Source organism: Pan troglodytes, chromosome X, assembly GCF_028858775.2.
Source record: "Pan troglodytes isolate AG18354 chromosome X, NHGRI_mPanTro3-v2.0_pri, whole genome shotgun sequence".
Taxonomy (NCBI): domain Eukaryota; kingdom Metazoa; phylum Chordata; class Mammalia; order Primates; family Hominidae; genus Pan; species Pan troglodytes.
Window position 1 is genome coordinate 61,933,914 of NC_072421.2, and position 20,319 is coordinate 61,954,232.

Below are 20,319 nucleotides of genomic sequence, written 5' to 3' on the forward strand. Positions count from 1 at the left end.
ACTTATAATGGTAGCAAATGACCTTTTGCTCACCCCTCCCCCACAACATCTTTCCCTCATCACATGCCATAGTACTTTAGAAGCCCTAACATTGAAGAATCTCAAAGGTCTTATATCTATAAAAGTCCTCTTTTATGATAAGTGCAATTTTGTTCATGAGATGGGGAGAGGGCAGGGGAAAACATCACTAATATTTATTGAATACCTCTATGTGCTAGGCACTTTACACAGAGTATTTCCTTTTATCCTTATAATAAACCTATTAGTTTAGGTATTAGCTATATTTTACAGATGAAGAAACTGAGGCTCAGAGAAGTTAAGTAAGTCACCCAAATTCGCACATGTACAAAGTAAAGAACTGGGATCTGACCCTGCATCTGCCTGATGCCAAAGTCTATGACCTGTCGTCTACATCATGCTACCTCTAACAGATATTTTCACTTTCAGAGATAATATAATGATTCACTGATACTTCACAACAGTGATTCTTTGGGGTCATACGTCCCCATTGAAAATCTGATGAAAATTATGGACCTTCTCTTCAGAAAAATGCATACATTTTTCTGAAGGTGGTGGGGGGAGTCTTTTAAACTTTTCATGTTTTACCTTGTTGTATTCTGTATTTTCTAACTTAACACTTATATTGTCTTTAAAAAAAAGTCAACAGGGTTGTCTGGGTGATATTATCAGCAGCTTTGTTTTTCTGCTCTGTATTAAAAAAAGAAAGTTAATAACACACATATATAAAAACACATACACACTTCAAAAGGAAGTCTTTCTAGAGTGATCTGAGTATATGTGAAATGAATCTGATTCTCTCTCAAGAGTCAGGCAGGGATAAGTGAGAGGGCTGGGTCAATAATAGGGCACCTTTCCTGGCCTTGTGGAAGAATCTGCTAGTAGCTAAAAGAGGAGCCGTTAAGAAGAAGTTTCTCTACTACATCTAATCTACTTAGGACTGGGCCTTCTCGGGGATGCATGTTTCCTACGATTTTAACTTATGCTTTAGTTTGCCCCCCTCCACCTTTTAAAAAAATGGAACCAAGTAACTGGCTGTTGCCTCCCAAGAGGACATTAAAAAGTTTGGGATCTGATGTAATCACAACACATTTATTTTCACAATAAAATGACATTTGTTTACTTACAGGGAGCAGAAAAGCTATGCCTTATCTGGCTTAAAGTGGGTTCACACCCAGTTCCTAAATAGCACACCATTTCCAATAATTCTTTTCTAAGAGGTACCTTTCCCCTGTCCTTCAAACAAACCCTTAGGGATTCCTACATTTCATAAGCAGCTCAGTTTATGAAATCAACAAGAAATACTTTTTGACTTCTGTAACGTGTAATTAAAAAACAAGTGTCCAACATGGTCACTCAATAAGCAGAGTTTGCAGTTTACGTGGGAAGGAAATAAGAATCTTCTTTTATAAGATTTTCCTAATTGAAAAACAGCAATTGCACTGTTCTTATCAGTATACCCAAGATGTTATACTTATTCTCTTGATGGATAACAAATGCTATGTGATTTCCCTAGTCATTCCCTCTTGTTCCTCCTATTCATTCCATCCAGATCCAAAAAGAGATAAAGGGAACAAATTCACTTGTTTATCTAGTTGAGTGACATATTTAACACATTTTGGGAAGTAAGAAAAGGAGTTATGCTCAAAGGTTTGTAGACATGGGACACATGAAAAGCCAAAGAGTATAAAAAAGCCAGCCAGTCAGCTTTCCACAAGTATAAATTCAACTCCAAGCAGGCTGGACCTACCCAGAAGGGGCAAGAAGATCTCTCTTTGGGACTTTTCTCCTCACCTTTTCTAGTTCATGCACATCTGTCTCCAGCATTGCTCTCTGTTTCTTAATTTCCAGGAGGCTCTCTAGCATACTCTGCTTGGGCTGCAGCCCTTTGTCAAAGCGGTTATACATCCCACACCAGAACCTCAAATAGACAAAAATGGGGGGAAAAGTGGGTTAGTTTAGCTGGAGTAATTGATTACCGATGTTTTCCTTGTGCCAAGAAAATATTGGCTTAGTAGGTGGGAAAATCTCATGAGTACTGTAATTTGATGACATTAAAAAGCCTGGACATGCTCATAATTGGGAAGAGTAAAGATACCAGCAGAAAAATCTCAGCTGAAGGAGACATTTTAGACTTGAGCAAACTTGAGGTTCTTTTAAACAATCAAATTATGATTTTACTTTGAGATAATTATAGACTCATATGTAGTTTTATGAAATAATAAGGGAGAGGAGTGACATCAGCAAGATGGCAGAATAGGAAGCCCTGGACTCTCCTTCCCCCAATGGATACACTGATTTAATTGCAACACAAGGATCAATTCCTTTTATGAGAAATCCAGCAACTTATGGAGCGGCTTCTGTACCCTGGATAAGTATGAAACCAACCAGATTGTAAACAAAACATCTGTAGAAAAAGCAGAAACATCCACTCATCATAATCCCAACTCCCAGCACAGTGCCATAGGATCAGGAGGAAACCCCCATTCCCAGCTTCTACCTCAGAATGGAAGAAGTTGGACTGCACACCTAACATCCCAACTTCTCCAGGTGCCACCTGAAAGACTGGCTTCTTTCTCACCTGTTTCAAAGAGTTGAAAGGGTCTGGCATGTGATAGTATCCTGAGGGCTACAGAGAAGAAAGTGGCAGTTTCAACTAGCATGTAGGCATGTACCACAGCTCCTGTACCTGGCTCAACACAGGGTAGGGGGAAAATCCCAGTTCCCAGCTTCTCCCTGGGAAGGGAAAAGAGTTGGAACATGCACACAGCATTCTAAATTCTCCAGGAGCTACCAAGGGAATGGCTTTTGTGCCACCTGTCTAGGAACACTGATGAAACTGGACATACTCTGGATGCCTGGGGGACACTAATAACAAAGACAGCAGTTTAAACTAGGACAATGGGTTGAAAGGCCCACAGAAGCTCTGGCTTGGTTGGCTGGTGAATGTCTTCTCCTGTACAAGGCCAATCCATATGACTGGGGGTGAGAGTGGATTCTTCTGATGTGCAGAAAAAGGGTAACACAATCTGAACAAAGAAACAAGCTAAAACTCCAGAAACTGACTCTAATGAAAATATATGAATTACCCGACATAGAATTAGAAATATCCATCATGGAAAATCTCAAGCAGCTCAGGAGAACAATCCATGAACAAAATGAAAATTTCAACAAAGAGACAGAAAATGTAAAAGAACAGGCAGATGTCTTAAAGCTGAAGAATACAATAACTGAAGAATCCAATAGAGGAGTTCAACGACAGACTAGAGCAAGCAGAAAAAAGACTAAGCAGACTCAAACACAGATTATTTGTCATTATCCAGTCAGAGGGACACAAAGAAAAAAGAATAAAAAAATAAAATAGCTTAAAGGACCTATGGGACACCATTAATTAGCAGACCAATATATGCATTATGGGAGTCCCAAGAGAATATAGGAAGGACTAGAAATCTTATTTAAAGAAGTAATGACTGAAAACCCCCTAAATCTGAGGAAGGAAATGGACATCTAGATCTAGGAGGCCAAAATGACCCAAACACGATGAATCTAAAGAAATCCACACTAAGACATATGATAATAAAATTGTCAAAAGTCAAAGACAGAGAGAATTTTGAAAGCAGTAAGATAAAACCAACTTGTCATATGCAGGAAAATCCATTAGGACCATCAGCAGACATCTCAGCAAAAAAAAACTTTCAGGAGAGAAGAGAGTAGAGAGTGGGATAATATATTCAAAGCACTGAAGGAAAACTAAAACTATGAACCAATAATGATATATGTAGCAAAACTGTTCTTCAAAAACGAAAGAGAGATCAAGACTTTCCCAGACAAACAAAAGCTAAGGGAGTTCATTACCAACAGACCTGCCTTACAGGAAATCTAAAGGGAAGTCTTCTCCTTAGATTGAAAGGGAAATGAAAATGAAAATGAAAGAATGCTAAATAGCAACACAGTAGCATAAAAAAGTATAAAAGTTGTTGGTGAAGGTAAGTATATAAACTAATAAAGAATACTATATTACTGTAATGGTTGTGGGTAAATCACTTTTAATTGTAGTATAAAGTTTAAAAAAGTATTACAATAATTATAAAGTATGCTAATGAATATACAATATAAATAAATGTAAACTTTGACATGAATAACATAGAGAAGAAGAAAATGTGTAATGTGTGCATAATTGAAGTTAAGTTGTTACATGCTTAAGACAAGAGTGTTAGACTGTTAGACATTTTATGTAAGCCCCATGGTAGTTACAAAGGAAATACCTACAGAAGTTAAAAAAAAAAAAGAAAGAAGTGAAAGGAATCAAAGCATACTAATATAAAAACTAAACAAACAAACAAACAAAAAAACAAAACATAAAGGAAGAAAGCAAGAAATGAAAAGAACAACAACAACAAAATCCCTACAAGGCAAACAGAAAACAATGAACAAAATGGCAACAGTAAATCCTCCCCTATCAATAATTACTTGAAATATATACATGGATTAAACTCCCCAATAAAAATACACAGAATGACTGAATAGTTTAAGAAAAACATCCTATTATATGCTGTCTATAAGAGACTCACTTTAGATTTAAGGGCACACATAGGCTGAAAGTGAAGGGATAAAAAAAGATATTCCATGCAAATCGTAACTTAAAAAAAGCAGGTGTGGCAATAGTAATATCAGACAAAATGAACTGTAAGTCAAAAAATGTCACGGAGACAATGAAGAATTTTATATAATGACGAAAGGATCAATACACCAGGAAAATATAACAATTATAAATGTATATGCATTCAACATCAGAATACCTAAATATGTAAAGCAAACACTGATGGAACTGAAGGGAGAAACAGACAGAAATACAGTAATAGATTACTTCGATACTCTACTTTCAATTATGGATAGAACAATCAGAGAGGAAAATCAAAAAACAAATAGCAGACTTGAACAAGTCTGTGGACCAAATGGACCTAACAGATATACAGAATATTCAACCCAATAACAGTACAATACACATTCTTTTCAAAAGCACATGTAACATTCTCCAAGATAGATCACATGTTAGGTCATAAAAGAGAGCTTATCAAATTTAAGAAGATTAAAATCATACCAAGTATTTTCTTCTGTTCACAATGGAATGAAACTAGAAATCAATAGCATAAAGGAAACTTGTAAAGTTAAAACATATATGGAAATTAAAAACTTAAACACTCTTAAACAACCAATGGGTCAAAGAAGAAATCAAAAGGGAAATTGGAAAGTATCTTGAAACAAACAAAACCACAACATACCAAAACATGTAGGATGCAGCAAAGGCAGTATTAAGAAGGAAATTTATTAGCACAGCTATTACAGAAAATGGTACAGAGATTCGACAAAAATTAAAAATAGAACTACCATATGATCCAGCAATCCCACTTCTGGGTAGAGGAACTGAAATCAGTATTTTGAAGAAATATCTGCACTCTCATGTTCATTCTGGCATTATTCACAAGAGTCAAGATATGGACTCAACCTAAGAGTCCATCAATAGATGACTGAATAAAGAAAATGTGATATATACATACATAATGGAATACTATTCTACCTTAAAGAAGAAATAAATGCTGTCATTTGTGACAACGTAGAAGGAACCGGAGGATACTATGTAAGTGAAATAAGCCAGACACAGAAAGACAAAAACTATATCTTCTCACTTATACGTGGAATCTAAAACAATCAAACTCATGGAAACAGAGAGTAAAATTGTGGTTATCAGAGGCTGAGATAGGAGAGAATGGGGAGATGTTGGCCAAAGGGTAGAAAGATACAGTTAGATAAAAGGAATGACTTTTTGAGGTCTTCTGCCCAGCATGGTGACCATGGTTGACAATAATGTATTGCATATTTCAAAACTGAAGAGAAGAGAGTAAATTTCAAGTGTCTCACCACAAAAATGATGTCTAAATGAGGTGATGGATATGTTAATTAGCTTGATTTAATCATTCCATATTTTATTCATATATCAAAACATCACATTGTACCCCTGAAATATATACAATTATGACTGGCCAATTAAAAATGTTAATAAAAAAGAGAAATTTATAGTGATAAATTATAGTGATAATTTATAGTGATACTAAAAAAGAAGAAAGATCTAAAATCAAAAACCTAACTTTATATCTCAGGAACTAGGAAAAGAACAAACTAGCCCAAAGGTAGTGGAGGAAGGAATAATAAAGGTTAGAGAAGAAATAAATGAAATAGTGAATATAAAATCAAAGAAACTAAGAGGTGGGGCCAGGTGCAGTGGCTCACGTCTATAATCCCAGCACCTTGGGAGGCCAAGGCAGGAGAACTGTTTGAGGCCAGGAGTTCGAGACCAGCCTGGACTACATAGAGAGACCCCCATCGCTAAAAAAAACATTTAGAAAATAGCACATGCTTGTAGTCCCAGCTACTTGGGAGCTAGGTTTGGAGGACTGCTTGAGCCTCGTCCAGTCTGCAGCCAGGCCAACAGAGTAAGTCTCTGTCAAAAAAAAAAAAAAAAAAAAAAAAAAAAAAACAAGAAAGAAACTAAGAAGTGTTTATTTTTTGGAAAAAAAAATTTCCAAAACTGATAAAACTTTAGCTAGACCAAGAAATAAAAAGAGAAGACTTGAATAAATAAAATCAGAAACAAAAAAGGAGACATTACAACCGATGCAACAAAAATAAAAAAGATCATAAGGACAACAATGTACCAATAAATTGGATAACCTAGAATAAATGGATAAATCCCCAGAAACACACAACCTACCAAGACTAAATCACAAAGAAAAACTGAACAGACTAATATTAAGTAGAGAAATTGAATCAGGAATCAAAAATCTCCCAGCAAAGAAAAGCCCAGGGCTAGAGGCTTCACTGAAGAATTCTCCCAAATATTTAAAGAATTAATGCTTTTCAAATTGTGTCTATTTGATTCTTCTCTCTTTTCTTCTTTATTAGTCTGGCTAGTGGTCTATCTATTTTGTTGATCTTTTGAAAAAAACAGCTCCTGGACTCATTAATTTTTTGAAGGGTTTTTCATGTCTCTATCTCCTTCAGTTCTGATCTGATCTTAGTCACTTCTGGTCTTCTGCTAGAATTTGTTTGCTCTTGCTTCTCTAGTTCTAGATGTTAGGGTGTTGATCTAGTTCCAGATCTAGATTCTAGTTCTAGATGTTAGGGTGCGGATCTTAGATCTTTCCTGCTTTCCCCTGTGGGCATTTGGTACTATAAATTTCCCTCTAAACGCTGTGTCTTTGTTCTCATTGGTTTCAAAGAACTTATTTATCTCTGCCTTAATTTCAATAATTACCCAGTAGTCATTCAGGATCATTAATTACCCAGTAGTCATTCAGGAGCAGGTTGTGCAGTTTCCATGTAGTTGTGCAGTTTTGAGTGAGTTTCTTAATCCTGAGTTCTAAATTGATTGCACTGTGGTCTGAGACACTGTTTGTTATGATTTCCATTCTTTTGTATTTGCTGAGGAGTGTTTTACTTCCAATTATGTGATCAATTTTAGAATAAGTGCAATGTCGTGCTGAGAAGAATGTATATTCTGTTGATTTGGGTTGGAGAGTTCTGTAGATGTCTATTAGGTAGGCTTGGTCTAGAGCTGAGTTCAAGTCTCATTTATCTAATATTGACAGCAGGGTATTAAAGTCTCCTACTATTATTCTGTGGGAGTCTAAGTCTCTTTGTAGGTCTCTAAGAACTTGCTTTATGAATTTAGGTGTTCCTGTATTGGGTGCATATATATTTAGGATAGTTAACTCTTCTTGTTGTATTGATCCCTTTACCATTATGTAATGCCCTTCTTTGTCTTTTTTGACCTTTGTTGGTTTAAAGTCTGTTTTAAGACTAGGATTGCAACCCCTGCTTTTTTTTTGCTTTCCATTTGCTGGGTATATATTCCTCCATCCCTTTATTTTGAGCCTATGTGTGTCTTTGCATGTGAGATGGGTCTCCTGAATACAGCACACCAATGGGTCTTGACTCTATCCAATTTGCCAGTCTGTGTCTTTTAATTGGGGCATTTAGCCCATTTACATTTAAGGTTAATATTGTTATGCGTGAATTTGATCCTGTCATTATGATGCTAGCTGGTTATTTTGCCTGTCAGTTGATGCGATTTCTTCATAGTGCTGATGGTCTTTACAATTTGGTATGTTTCTGCAGCAGCTGGTACCAGTTGTTGCTTTCCATGTTTAGTGCTTCCTTCAGGAGCTCTTGTAAGGCAGGCCTGGTGGTGACAAAATCTCTCAGCATTTGCTTGTCTGTAAAGGATTTTATTTCTCCTTCACTTATGAAGCTTAGTTTGGCTGGATATGAGATTCTGGGTTGAAAATTCTTTAAGAATGTTGAATATTGGCCCCCACTCTCTTCTGGTTTGTAGGGTTTCTGCAGAGAGATCTGCTGTTAGTCTGATGGGCTTCCCTTTGTGGGTAACCCAACCTTTCTCTCCCTTATCATTTTTTCCTTCATTTCAACCTTGGTGAATCTGATGATTATGTGTCTTGGTGTTGTTCTTGAGGAGTATCTTTGTGGTGTTCTCTTATTTCCTGAATTTGAATGTCGGTCTGTCTTGCTAGGTTGGGGAAGTTCTCCTGGATAATATCCTGGAGTGTTTTCCAACTTGGTTCCATTCTCCTCATCACTTTCAGGTACACCAATCAAATGTAGGTTTGGTCCTTTCACATAGTCCCATATTTCTTGGAGGCTTTGTTCGTTTCTTTTCATTCTTTTTTCTTTAATCTTGTCTTCATGCTATATTTCATTAAGTTGATCTTCAATCTCTGATATCTTTTCTTCTGCTTGGTCAATTTGGCTATTGATACTTGTGTATGCTTCACAAAGTTCTCGTGCTGTGTTTTTCAGCTCTATCAGGTCATTTATGTTCTTCTCTAAACTGGTTATTCTAGTTAGCAGTTCCTCTAACTTTTTTTCAATGTTCTTAGCTTCCTTGAATTGAGTTAGAAAATGCTCCTTTAGCTCGGAAGAGTTTGTTATTACCCACCTTCTGAAGCCTACTTTTGTCAATTCGTCAAACTCATTCTCCCTCCAGTTTTATTCCCTTGCTGGTAAGGAGTTGTGATCCTTTGGAGGAAAAGAGGCGTTCTGGCTTATGGAATTCTCAGCCTTTTTGCACTGGTTTTTCCTCATTTTTGTGGATTTATCTACCTTTGGTCTTTGTAGCTGGTGAGGTTCAGATGGGGTTTCTGTGTGGATGTCCTTTTTGTTGATGTTGATGCTATTTATTTTGCTGTTTTTTTTTTTTTTTGAGATGGAGTGTCACTTTGTCCTCCAGGCTGGAGTACAATGGTGAGATCTCAGCTCACTGCAACCTCCGCCTCCCAGGTTCAAGTGATTCCCCTGCCTCAGCCTCCTGAGGAGCTGGGACTACAGGTGGGCGCCACCATGCTCAACTCATTTTTTGTATTTTAGTAGTACACCATGTTTATCAGGCTGGTCTCGAACTCCTGACCTTGTGATCTGCCCGCCTCGGCCTTCCAAAGTACTGGGATTACAGGCATGAGCCACCATGCCCGGCCAATGTTGATGCTACTTCTTTCTGTTTGTTAGTTTTCCTTCTAAAAGTCAGGCCCCTCTGTTGCAGGTCTGCTGGAGTTTGCTGGATGCCCACTCCAGACCCTATTTGCCTGGTTATCACCAGTGGAGGCTGCAGAATAGCAAAGATTGCTGCCTGTTCCTTCCTCTGGAAGCTTCATCCCAGAGGGGCACCTGCCAGATGCCAGCCAGAGCTCTCCTGTATGAGGTGTCTGTCGACTCCTGCTGGGAGGTATCTCCTAGTCAGGAGGCATGGGGGTCAGGGACCCACCTGAGGAAGCAGTCTGCCCCTTAGCAGAGCTCAAGCGCTGTGCTGGGAGATCCACTGCTCTCTTCAGAGCTGGCAGGCAGGAACACTTAAGTCTGATGAAGCTGTGCCCAAAGCCACCCCTTCCCCCTAACACTTCTCAAATTATTTCAAGAAATGAAAAAGGAGGGCATGCTTCCAAACTCATTTCATGTTAGCCAGAGTTACCCTTATACCAAGGAAAATTATAGGCTAATATTGCTGATATTGAATATAGATGCAAAAATCTTCATGAAAATACTAAACATCATACTCAATGTTGAAAGACTGAAAGCTTTACCTTTAAGATTGGGAATAAGACAAGAAAGCCTGCTTTCACTAAACTTAAGCATGCAGGTAAGAGGCTTATACACAATAAACTACAAAATATTGTTGAAAGAAATTAAAGATGACACAAATGAATGGAAAGACATTTCCTGTTCATGAATTGAAAGACTTAATATTGTTACGATGTCAATACTACCCAAAGTGATTTACAGATTTAATGCAGTTTCCATCAAAATCACAACGGTGTTTTTTTACAGAAATGGAAAAAATACATCCTAAAATTCATATGGAATTGCAAGGGACCCTGAATAGCAAAAACAATCTTGAAAAATAAGACAAAGTTGGAGGTCACACACTTCTTGACTTCAAAAGATATTATTAAGCTACAGTAATCAGTACAATATTGTACTGGCATGAATACACACATATAGACCAATGGAATAGAACGGAGAACCCAGAAATAAACCATTGAATATACAATTAAGTGATTTTTGATAACAGTGCCAAGATAATTCAATGCAGAAAGGACAGTCTTTCAAACAAATGGGTGCTGGGAAAACTTTATATCCACATGCAAAAGAATGAAATTGAAATGAATAAATTCCTGGACACATACACCCTCCCAAGACTAAACCAGGAAGAAGTCGAGTTATTGAATAGACAAATAACAAGTTCTGAAATTGCAGCTGTAATAAATAGCCTACCAACTAAAAAAAGCCCAGGACCAGATGAATTCACAGCCAAATTCTGCTAGAGGTACAAAGAGGAAATGGTACCATTCCTTCTGAAACTATTCCAAACAATTGAAAAGGAACGACTTCTCCTTAACTCACTTTATGAGGCCAGCATCATCCTGATACCAAAACCTGGCAGAGACACAATAAAGAAAGAAAACTTCAGGCCAATATCCCTGATGAACATTGATGCAAAAATCCTCAATAAAATACTGGCAAACTGAATCCAGTAGCACATCAAAAAGATTATCCACCACAATCAAGTCGGCTTCATCTCTGGGAGGCAAGGCTGGTTCAACATACAGAAATCAATAAACATAATTCATCACATAAACAGAACCAATGACAAAAACCACATAATTATCTCAATAGATGCAGAAAAGGCCTTCGATAAAATTCAATGTCCTTCATGTTAAAAACTCTCAATAAACTAGGTACTGACAGAACATATCTCAAAATAATAGGAGTTATTTATGACAAACCCACAGCCAATATCATACTGAATGGGCAAAAGCTGGAAGCATTCCCTTTGAATATAGGCACAAGACAAGGATGTCCTCTCTAACTACTCCTGTTCAACATAGTACTGGAAGTTCCAGCCAGGGCAATCAGTCAAGAGAATGAAATAAAGGGTATTCAAATAGGAAGAGAGGAAGTCAAATTGTCTCTGTTTGCTGACGACATGATCCTATATCCAGAAAACATTATTGTCTCAGTTCAAAAGCTCCTTAAGCTGATAAGCAACTTCAGCAAAGTCTCAGGATACAAAATCAATGTGCAAAAATCTCAAGCATTGCTATACCACCCCCAACAGACAAGCAGAGAGTCAAATCATGAATGAACTTCCATTCACAATTGCTACAAAGAGAATACAATTCGTAGGAATACAGCTAACAAGGGATGTGAAGGACCTCTTCAAGGAGAACTATAAACCACTGCTCAAGGAAATGAAAGAGGACACAAACAAATGGAAAAACATTGCATCCTCATGGATAGGAAGAATCAGTATCATGAAAATGGCCATACTGCCCAAGGTAATTTAGAGATTCAATGCTCTTCCCATCAAACTACTATTGACATTTTTCATAGAATTAGAAATAACTACTTAAAAATTAATATGAAATCAAAAAACAGCTCATATATCCAAGACAATCCCAAGCAAAAAGAACACAGCTAGAGGTATCACACTACTTGACTTCAAACTATACTACAAGGCTATACAGTAACCAAAACAGCATGGTATTGGTCCCAAAACAGACACATAGACCAATGAAACAGAATAGAGATCTCAGAAAAAAACACCACACATCTACTACCATCTGATGTTCAACAAACCTGACAACAACAAGTAATGGAGAAAGGATTCCCTATTTAATAAAAGGTGCTGGGAAAACTGGCTAGCCATTTGCAGAAAACTGAAACTGGACCCCTTCCTTATACCTTATACAAAAATTAACTCAAGATGGATTAAATACTTAAATACAAAACCCAAAACCATAAAAACCATAGAAGAAAATCTAGGCAATACCATTCAGAAAATAGGCATGGGCAAAGATTTTATGATGAAATTGCCAAAAGCAGTTGCAACAAAAGCTAAAATTGACAAATGGGATCTAATTAAACCAAAGAGCTTCCGAATAGCAAAAGAAACTATCATCAGAGTGAACAGACAACCTATAAAATGGGAGAAAATTTTTGCAATCTACCCATATGACAAAGTTCTAATATCCAGAATTTACAAGGAACTTAAACAAATTTACAAGGAACTTAAACAAATTTACAAGGAAAAAAACAACCCCATCAAAAAGAGGGCAAAGGACATGAACAGATACTTCTAAAAAAAAAAAAGATATTTATGCGGCCAACAAACATATGAAAGAAAGCTCAACTTCACTGATCATTAGAGAAACACAAATCAAAACCACCTGATACTATCTCACGCCAGTCAGAATGGCGATTATTAAAAAGTCAAGAAACAACAGATGCTGGCAAGGCTGGGGAGAAATAGGAACACTTTTACACTGTTGCTGGGAATGTAAATCAGTTCAACCACTGTGGAAGACAGGGTGGAGATTCCTCAATGATCTAGAGCCAGAAATACCATTTGACCCAGCAATGCCATTACTGGGTATATACCCAAAAGAATATAAATAATTATATTATAAAGATATAAGCACACGTATGTTTATTGCAGCAGTATTCACAATAGCTAAGACTTGGAACCACATGTGGACACAGGGAGGGGAACAACACACACTGAGGCCTGTCAGAAGGGGTGGGGGTAGGGAGAGCATCATGTGGGGCTTAATACCTAGATGACAGGTTGATAGGTGCAGCAAACCACCATGGCACACGTTTACCTATGTAACAAACCTGCACATTCTGTACATGTATCCTGCAACCTAAAATAAAATAAAATTAGAAAAAAAGAGACAAAAAAAAGAATAAAGTTGGACTCTTACTTTACACCATAAACAAAAATTAACTCAAAGTGTATAAAAGACCTAAAGGTAAGGGTGAAAATTGTAAAATTATTGACAGTGAACACAGGATAAAACATCATGATACTGAATTCAGCAATCTTATATCACAGATATAAGACCAAAAGAATAAAAATGGATAAATAGGGCTACATCAAAATTAAACTTTTGTGTATCAAAATACACTATCAGAAGAGTGAAAAGGCAACCTGCAGAATGGGAGAAAATATTTGCAAATCATATATCTAGTAAGGAGTTAATATCCAGAAGGGGAGAGCCCCAAGATGGCCAAATAGGAACAGCTCCAGTCTACAGCTCCCAGCGTGAGTGATGCAGAAGACGGGTGATTTCTGTATTTCCAACTGAGGTATGGGGTTCATCTCACTAGGGCTTGTTGGACAGTGGGGGCAGGACAGTGGGTGCAGCCCACCGACTGTGAGCTGAAACAGGGCGAGGCATTGCCTCACCCAGGAAGCGCAAGGGGTCAGGGAATTCCCTTTCATAGCCAAGCAAAGCTGTGACAGATGGCACCTGGAATTTTGGGTCACTCCCACCCTAATACTGTGCTTTTCCAATGGTCACAGCAGACGGCACACCAGGAGATTATATCCGGCACCTGGCTCAGAGGGTCCCACGCCCAAAGAGCCTCGCTCATTGCTAGCACAGCAGTCTGAGATGGAACTGCAAGGCAGCAGTGAGGCTAGGGGAGGGGTGCCCGCCATTGCTGAGGCTTCAGTAAGTAAACAAAGCAGCCTGGAAGCTCGAAATGGGTGGAGCGCACTGCAGCTCAAGGAGGCCTGCCTGCATCTGTACACTCCACCTCTGGGGGCAGGGTATAGCTGAACAAAAGGCAGCAGAAATCTCTGCAGATTTAAATGTCTCTGTCTGACAGCTTGGAAGACAGTAGTGGTTCTCCCAGCACGGAGTTTGAGATCTGAGAATGGACAGACTGCCTACTCAAGTGGGTCCCTGATCCCAGAATAGCCTAGCTGGGAGACACCCCCCAGTAGGGGCAGACTGACACCTCACACAGCTGGGTACCCCTCTGAGATGAAACCTCCAGAGGAACGATCATACAGCAACATTTGCTGTTGAGCAATATTCGCTGTTCTGCAGCCTCTGCTGCTGATACCCAGGCAAACAGGGTCTGGAGTGGACCTCCAGCAAACTCCAACAGACTTGCAGCTCATGGTCCTGACTGTTAAAAGGAAAACTAACAAACAGAAAGGACATCCACAACAAAACCCCATCTGTATGTCTCCATCATCAAAGACCAAAGGTAGATAAAACCACAAAGATGGGGAAAAAACAGAAGAGAAAAACTGAAAATTCTAAAAATCAGAGCGCCTCTCCTTCTCCAAAGGAACGCAGCTCCTCACCAGCAATGGAACAAAGCTGGATGGAGAACGACTTTGACGAGTTGAGAGAAGAAGGCTTCAGATGATCAAACTACTACGAGCTAAAGGAGGAAGTTCAAACCCATGGCAAAGACGTTAAAAACATTGAAAACAAATTAGATGAATGGCTAACTAGAATAACCAATGCAGAGAAGTCCTTAAATGACCAGATGGAGCCGAAAACCATGGCACGAGAACTATGTGACGTATGCACAAGCTTCAGTAGATGATTCGATCAATTGGAAGAAAGGGTATCAGTGATTGAAGACCACATGAATGAAATGAAGTGAGAGAGAAGAGAAGTTTAGAGAAAAAAGAATAAAAAGAAATGAATAAAGCCTCTAAAAAATATGGGACTATGTGAAAAGACCAAATCTATGTCTGATTGATGTACCTGACAGTGACGGGGAGAATGGAACCAAGTTGGAAAACACTCTGCAGGATATTATCCAGGAGAACTTCCGCAATCCAGCAAGGCAGGCCAACATTCAAATTCTGGAAATACAGAGAACACAACAAAGATACTCTTCGAGAAGAGCAACTCCAAGACACATAATTGTCAGATTCACCAAAGTTGAAATGAAGGAAAAAATGTTAAGGTCAGCCAGAGAGAAAGGTCGCATTACCCACAAAGGGAACCCCATCACACTAACAGAGAATCTCTCAGCAGAAACTCTACAAGCCAGAAGAGAGTGGGGGCCAATATTCAACATTCTTAAAGAAAAGAATTTTAAACCCAGAATTGCATATCCAGCCAAACTAAGCTTCATAAGTGAAGGAGAAATAAAATCCTTTACAGACAAGCAAATGCTGAGAGATTTTGTCACCACCAGGCCTGCCCTACAAGAGCTCCTGAAGGAAGCATTAAACATGGAAAGGAACAGCCATTACCAGCCACTGCAAAAACAGGCTAAATTGTAAAGACCATCGAAGCTAGGAAGAAACTGAATCAACTAATGAGCAAAATAACCAGCTAACATCATAACGACAGGATCAAATTCACACATAGCAATATTAACCTTAAATGTAAATGGGCTAAATGCTCCAATTAAGACACAGACTGGCAAATTGGATAAAGAGTCAAGACCCATTAGTGTGCTGTATTCAGGAAACCCATCTCATGTGCAGAGACACACATAGGCTCAAAATAAAGGGATGGAGGAAGATCTACCAAGCAAATGGAAAACAAAAAAGGTCAGGGTTTGCAATCCTAGTCTCTGATAAAACAGACTTTAAACCAACAAAGATCAAAAGAGACAAAGAAGGCCATTACATAATGGTAAAGGGATCAATTCAACAAGAAGAGCTAACTATCCTAAATATATATGCACCCAATACAGAAGCACCCAGATTCATAAAGCAAGTCCTTAGAGACCTATAAAGAGACTTAGACTCCCACACAATAATAATGGGAGACTTTAACACCCCACTGTCAACATTAGACAGATCAACGAGACAGAAAGTTCACAAGGATATCCAGGAACTGAATTCAGCTCTGCACCAAGCAGACCTAATAGACATCTACAGAACACTCCACCCCAAATCAACAGAATATACATTCTTCTCAGCACCACACCACACCTATTCCAAAACTGACCACATAGTTGGAAGTAAAACACTCCTCAGCAAATGTAAAAGAACAGAAATTATAAAAAATTTTGTCTCTCAGACCACAGTCCAATCAAACTAGAACTCAGGATTAAGAAACTTACTCAAAACTGCTCAACTACATGGAAACTGAACAAGCTGCTCCTGAATGACTACTGGGTACATAACGAAATGAAGGCAGAAGTGAAGATGTTCTTTGAAACCAACGAGAACAAAGACACAACATACCAGAATCTCTGGGACACATTCAAAGCAGTGTGTAGAGGGAAATTTATAGCACTAAATGCCCACAAGAGAAAGCAGAAAAGATCTAAAATTGACACCCTAACATCACAATTAAAAGAACTAGAGAAACAAGAACAAACACACTCAAAAGCTAGCAGAAGGCAAGAAATAACTAAGATCAGAGCAGAACTGAAGGACACAGAGACACAAAAAACTCTTCAAAAAATCAATGAATCCAGGAACTGAGTTTTTGAAAAGATCAACAAAACTGATAGACCGCTAGCAAGACTAATAAAGAATAAAAGAGAGAAGAATCAAATAGATGCAATAAAAAATGATAAAGGGGATGTCACCACTGATCCCACAGAAATACAAACTACCATCAGAGAATACTATAAACAACTCTACGCAAATAAACTAGAAAATCTAGAAGAAATGGATAAATTCCTTGACACATACACCCTCCCAAGAGCAAATCAGGAAGATGTTGACCAATAACAGACTCTGAAATTGAGGCAATAATTAATAGCTTACCAACCAAAAAAGTCCACGACCAGAAGGATTCACAGCCAAATTCTACCAGAGGTACAAGGAGGAGCTGGTACCATTCCTTCTGAAACTATTCCAATCAACAGAAAAAGAGGGAATGCTCCCTAACTCATTTCATGAGGCCAGCATCATCCTGATATCAAAGCCTGGCAGAGACACAACAAAAGAAGATAATTTTAGACCAATATCCCTGATGAACATTGATGCAAAAATCCTCAATAAAATACTGGCAAACTGAATCCAGCAGCACATCAAAAAGCTTATCCACCATGATCAAGTGGGCTTTATCCCTGGGATGCAAGGCTGGTTCAATGTACGCAAATCAATAAACGTAATCTAGCATATAAACAGAACCAAAGACAAAAACCACATGATTATCTCAATAGATGCAGAAAAGGCCTTTGACAAAATTCAACAGCCCTTCATGCTAAAAACTCTCAATTAATTAGGTATTGATGGGATATATCTCAAAATAATAAGAGCTATTTATGACAAACCTACAGCCAATATCATACCGAATGGGCAAAAACTGGAAGCATTCCCTTTGAAAACTGGCAACAGACAGGGATGCCCTCTCTCACCACTCCTATTCAACATAGTGTTGGAAGTTCTGGCCAGGGCAATCAGGCAGGAGAAAGAAAAAAAGGGTATTCAATTAGGAAAAGAGGAAGTAAAATTGTCCCTGTTTCCAGATGACATGATCGTATATCTAGAAAACCCCATTGTCTCAGCCCAAAATCTCCTTAAGCTGATAAGCAACTTCAGCAAAATCTCAGGATACAAAATCAATGTGCAAAAATCACAAGCATTCTTATACCCAATAACAGACAAACAGAGAGCCAAATCATGAGTGAACTCCCATTCACAATTGCTTCAAAGAGAATAAAATACCTAGGAATCCAACTTACAAGGGATGTGAAGGACCTCTTCAAGGAGAACTACAAACCACTGCTCAACGAAATAAAAGAGGATACAAACAAATGGAAGAACATTCCATGCTCATGGATAGGAAGACTCAATATCATGAAAATGGCCATACTGCCTAAGGTAATTTATAGATTCAATGCCATCCCCATCAAGCTACCAATGACTTTCTTCACGGAATTGGAAAAAACTACTTTAAAGTTCATATGGAACCAAAAAAAGAGCCCGCATTGCCAAGTCAATCCTAAGCCAAAAGAGCAAAGCTGGAGGCATCATGCTACCTGACTTCAAACTGTACTACAAGGCTACAGTAACCAAAACAGCATGGTACTGCTACCAAAACAGAGATATAGACCAATGGAACAGAACAGAGCCCTCAGAAATAATACCACACATCTACAGCTATCTGATCTTTGACAAACCTGAGAAAAACAAGCAATGGGGAAAGGATTCCCTACTTAATAAATGGTGCTGGGAAAACTGGCTAGCCATATGTAGAAAGCTGAAACTGGATCCCTTCCTTACATCTTATACAAAAATTAATTCAAGATGGATTAAAGACTTACATGTTAGACCTAAAACCATAAAAACCCTAGAAGAAAACCTAGACAATACCTTTCAGGACATAGGCATGGGCAAGGACTTGATGTCTAAAACACCAAAAGCAATGTCAACAAAAGCCAAAATTGACAAATGGGATCTAATTAAACTAAAGAGCTGCTACACAGCAAAAAAAAAAAAAAAAAACCTACCATAAGAGTGAACAGGAAACCTACAGAATGGGAGAAAATTTTTGCAATCTACTCCTCTGACAAACGGCTAACATCCAGAATCTAAAAGAACTCAAAAAAATTTACAAGAAAAAACGAACAACCCCATCAAAAACTGGGTAAAGGATCTGAACAGACACTTCTCAGAAGAAGACATTTATGCAGCCAACAGCTGCATTTATGAGCCATGAAACAATGCTCATCATCACTGGCCATCAGAGAAATGCAAATCAAAACCACAATGAGATACCATCTCACACCAGTTACAATGGCGATCATTAAAAAGTCAGGAAACAACACGTGCTGGAGAGGATGTGGAGAAATAGGAACACTTTTACTCTGTTGGTGGGACTGTAAACTAGTTCAACCATTGTGGAAGACAGTGTGGCGATTCCTCAGGGATCTAGAACTAGAAATACCATTTGACCCAGCGATCCCATTACTGGGTATATACCCAAAGGAATATAAATCATGCTGCTATAAAGACACATGCAGACATATGTTTATTGCGTCACTACTCACAATAGCAAAGACTTGGAACCAACCCAAATGTCCAACAATGATAGATTGGATTTAGAAAATGTGGCACATATACACCATGGAATACTATGCAGCCATAAAAAATGATGAGTTCATGTCCTTTGCAGGGACATGGATGAAGCTGGAAACCATCATTCTCAGCAAACTATCGCAAGGACAAAAAACCAAACACCGCATGTTGTCACTCATAGGTGGGAAATGAACAATGAGAACACTTGGACACAGGGTGAGGAACATCACACACCGGGGCCTGTTGTAGGGTGGGGGCAGGGGGGAGGGATAGCATTAGGAGATATATCTAATATAAATGAAGAGTTAATGGTTGCAGCTCACCAATATGCCACATGTATACATATGTAACAAACATGCATGTTGTGCACATGTACCCTAGAATTTAAAGTATAATAAAAAAATATATATAAATATCCAGAATACATTAAAAACTCCTACAACAACAACAACAACAATGAAAAACAATTATAAAGTGTGCAAAGGACTTTGTCATTTCTCCAAAGAAATTAAAATGGACAAGACACACATTAAAAAGATGTTCAACAACACTAATAGAGAAATGAAAATCAAAACCACAATGATATATCACCTCACACCCATAAGAATGGCTACTATCCCAATAAAAGGAACAAAGAACAAAGAATAACAAGTTTTGGTGAGGATGTGGAAAAATTGGAAACCTTGTCCACTGCTGTTGGGAATATAAAATGATGCAGCCATTATTTAAAACACTATGGTGCTTCCTCAACAACGTAAAAACAGATTTAACATATAATCCAGAAATTCCACTTCCAGATACGTATCAAAAGAATAGGAGCCTGAACAACATAGCAAGACCCTGTCTCTACAAAAATAAAATAATTAGCTGGGCGTGGTGGCACATGTATGTAGTCCTAGCTACTTGGGAGGCTGAGGTGGGAGGAT

At 38.2% G+C, this 20,319-nt stretch overlaps 2 protein-coding genes across 3 annotated transcripts in view; one reads left to right on the plus strand and one right to left on the minus strand.

Annotated features, from left to right (window-relative positions):
- Positions 1 to 20,319, plus strand: part of LOC107971125 (uncharacterized) — a 178,804-nt gene that overhangs the window by 62,698 nt on the left and 95,787 nt on the right. The gene's annotated exons all lie outside the window — the stretch shown is intronic.
- MTMR8 (myotubularin related protein 8) overlaps positions 1 to 20,319 on the minus strand; it is a 129,724-nt gene that overhangs the window by 7,024 nt on the left and 102,381 nt on the right. For both annotated transcript variants that reach the window (XM_521093.5, XM_063804943.1), the window contains one exon: positions 1,813 to 1,939. In XM_521093.5, the coding sequence (XP_521093.2) occupies positions 1,813 to 1,939 (127 nt within the window). The remainder of the gene's footprint in view (positions 1 to 1,812; positions 1,940 to 20,319) is intronic.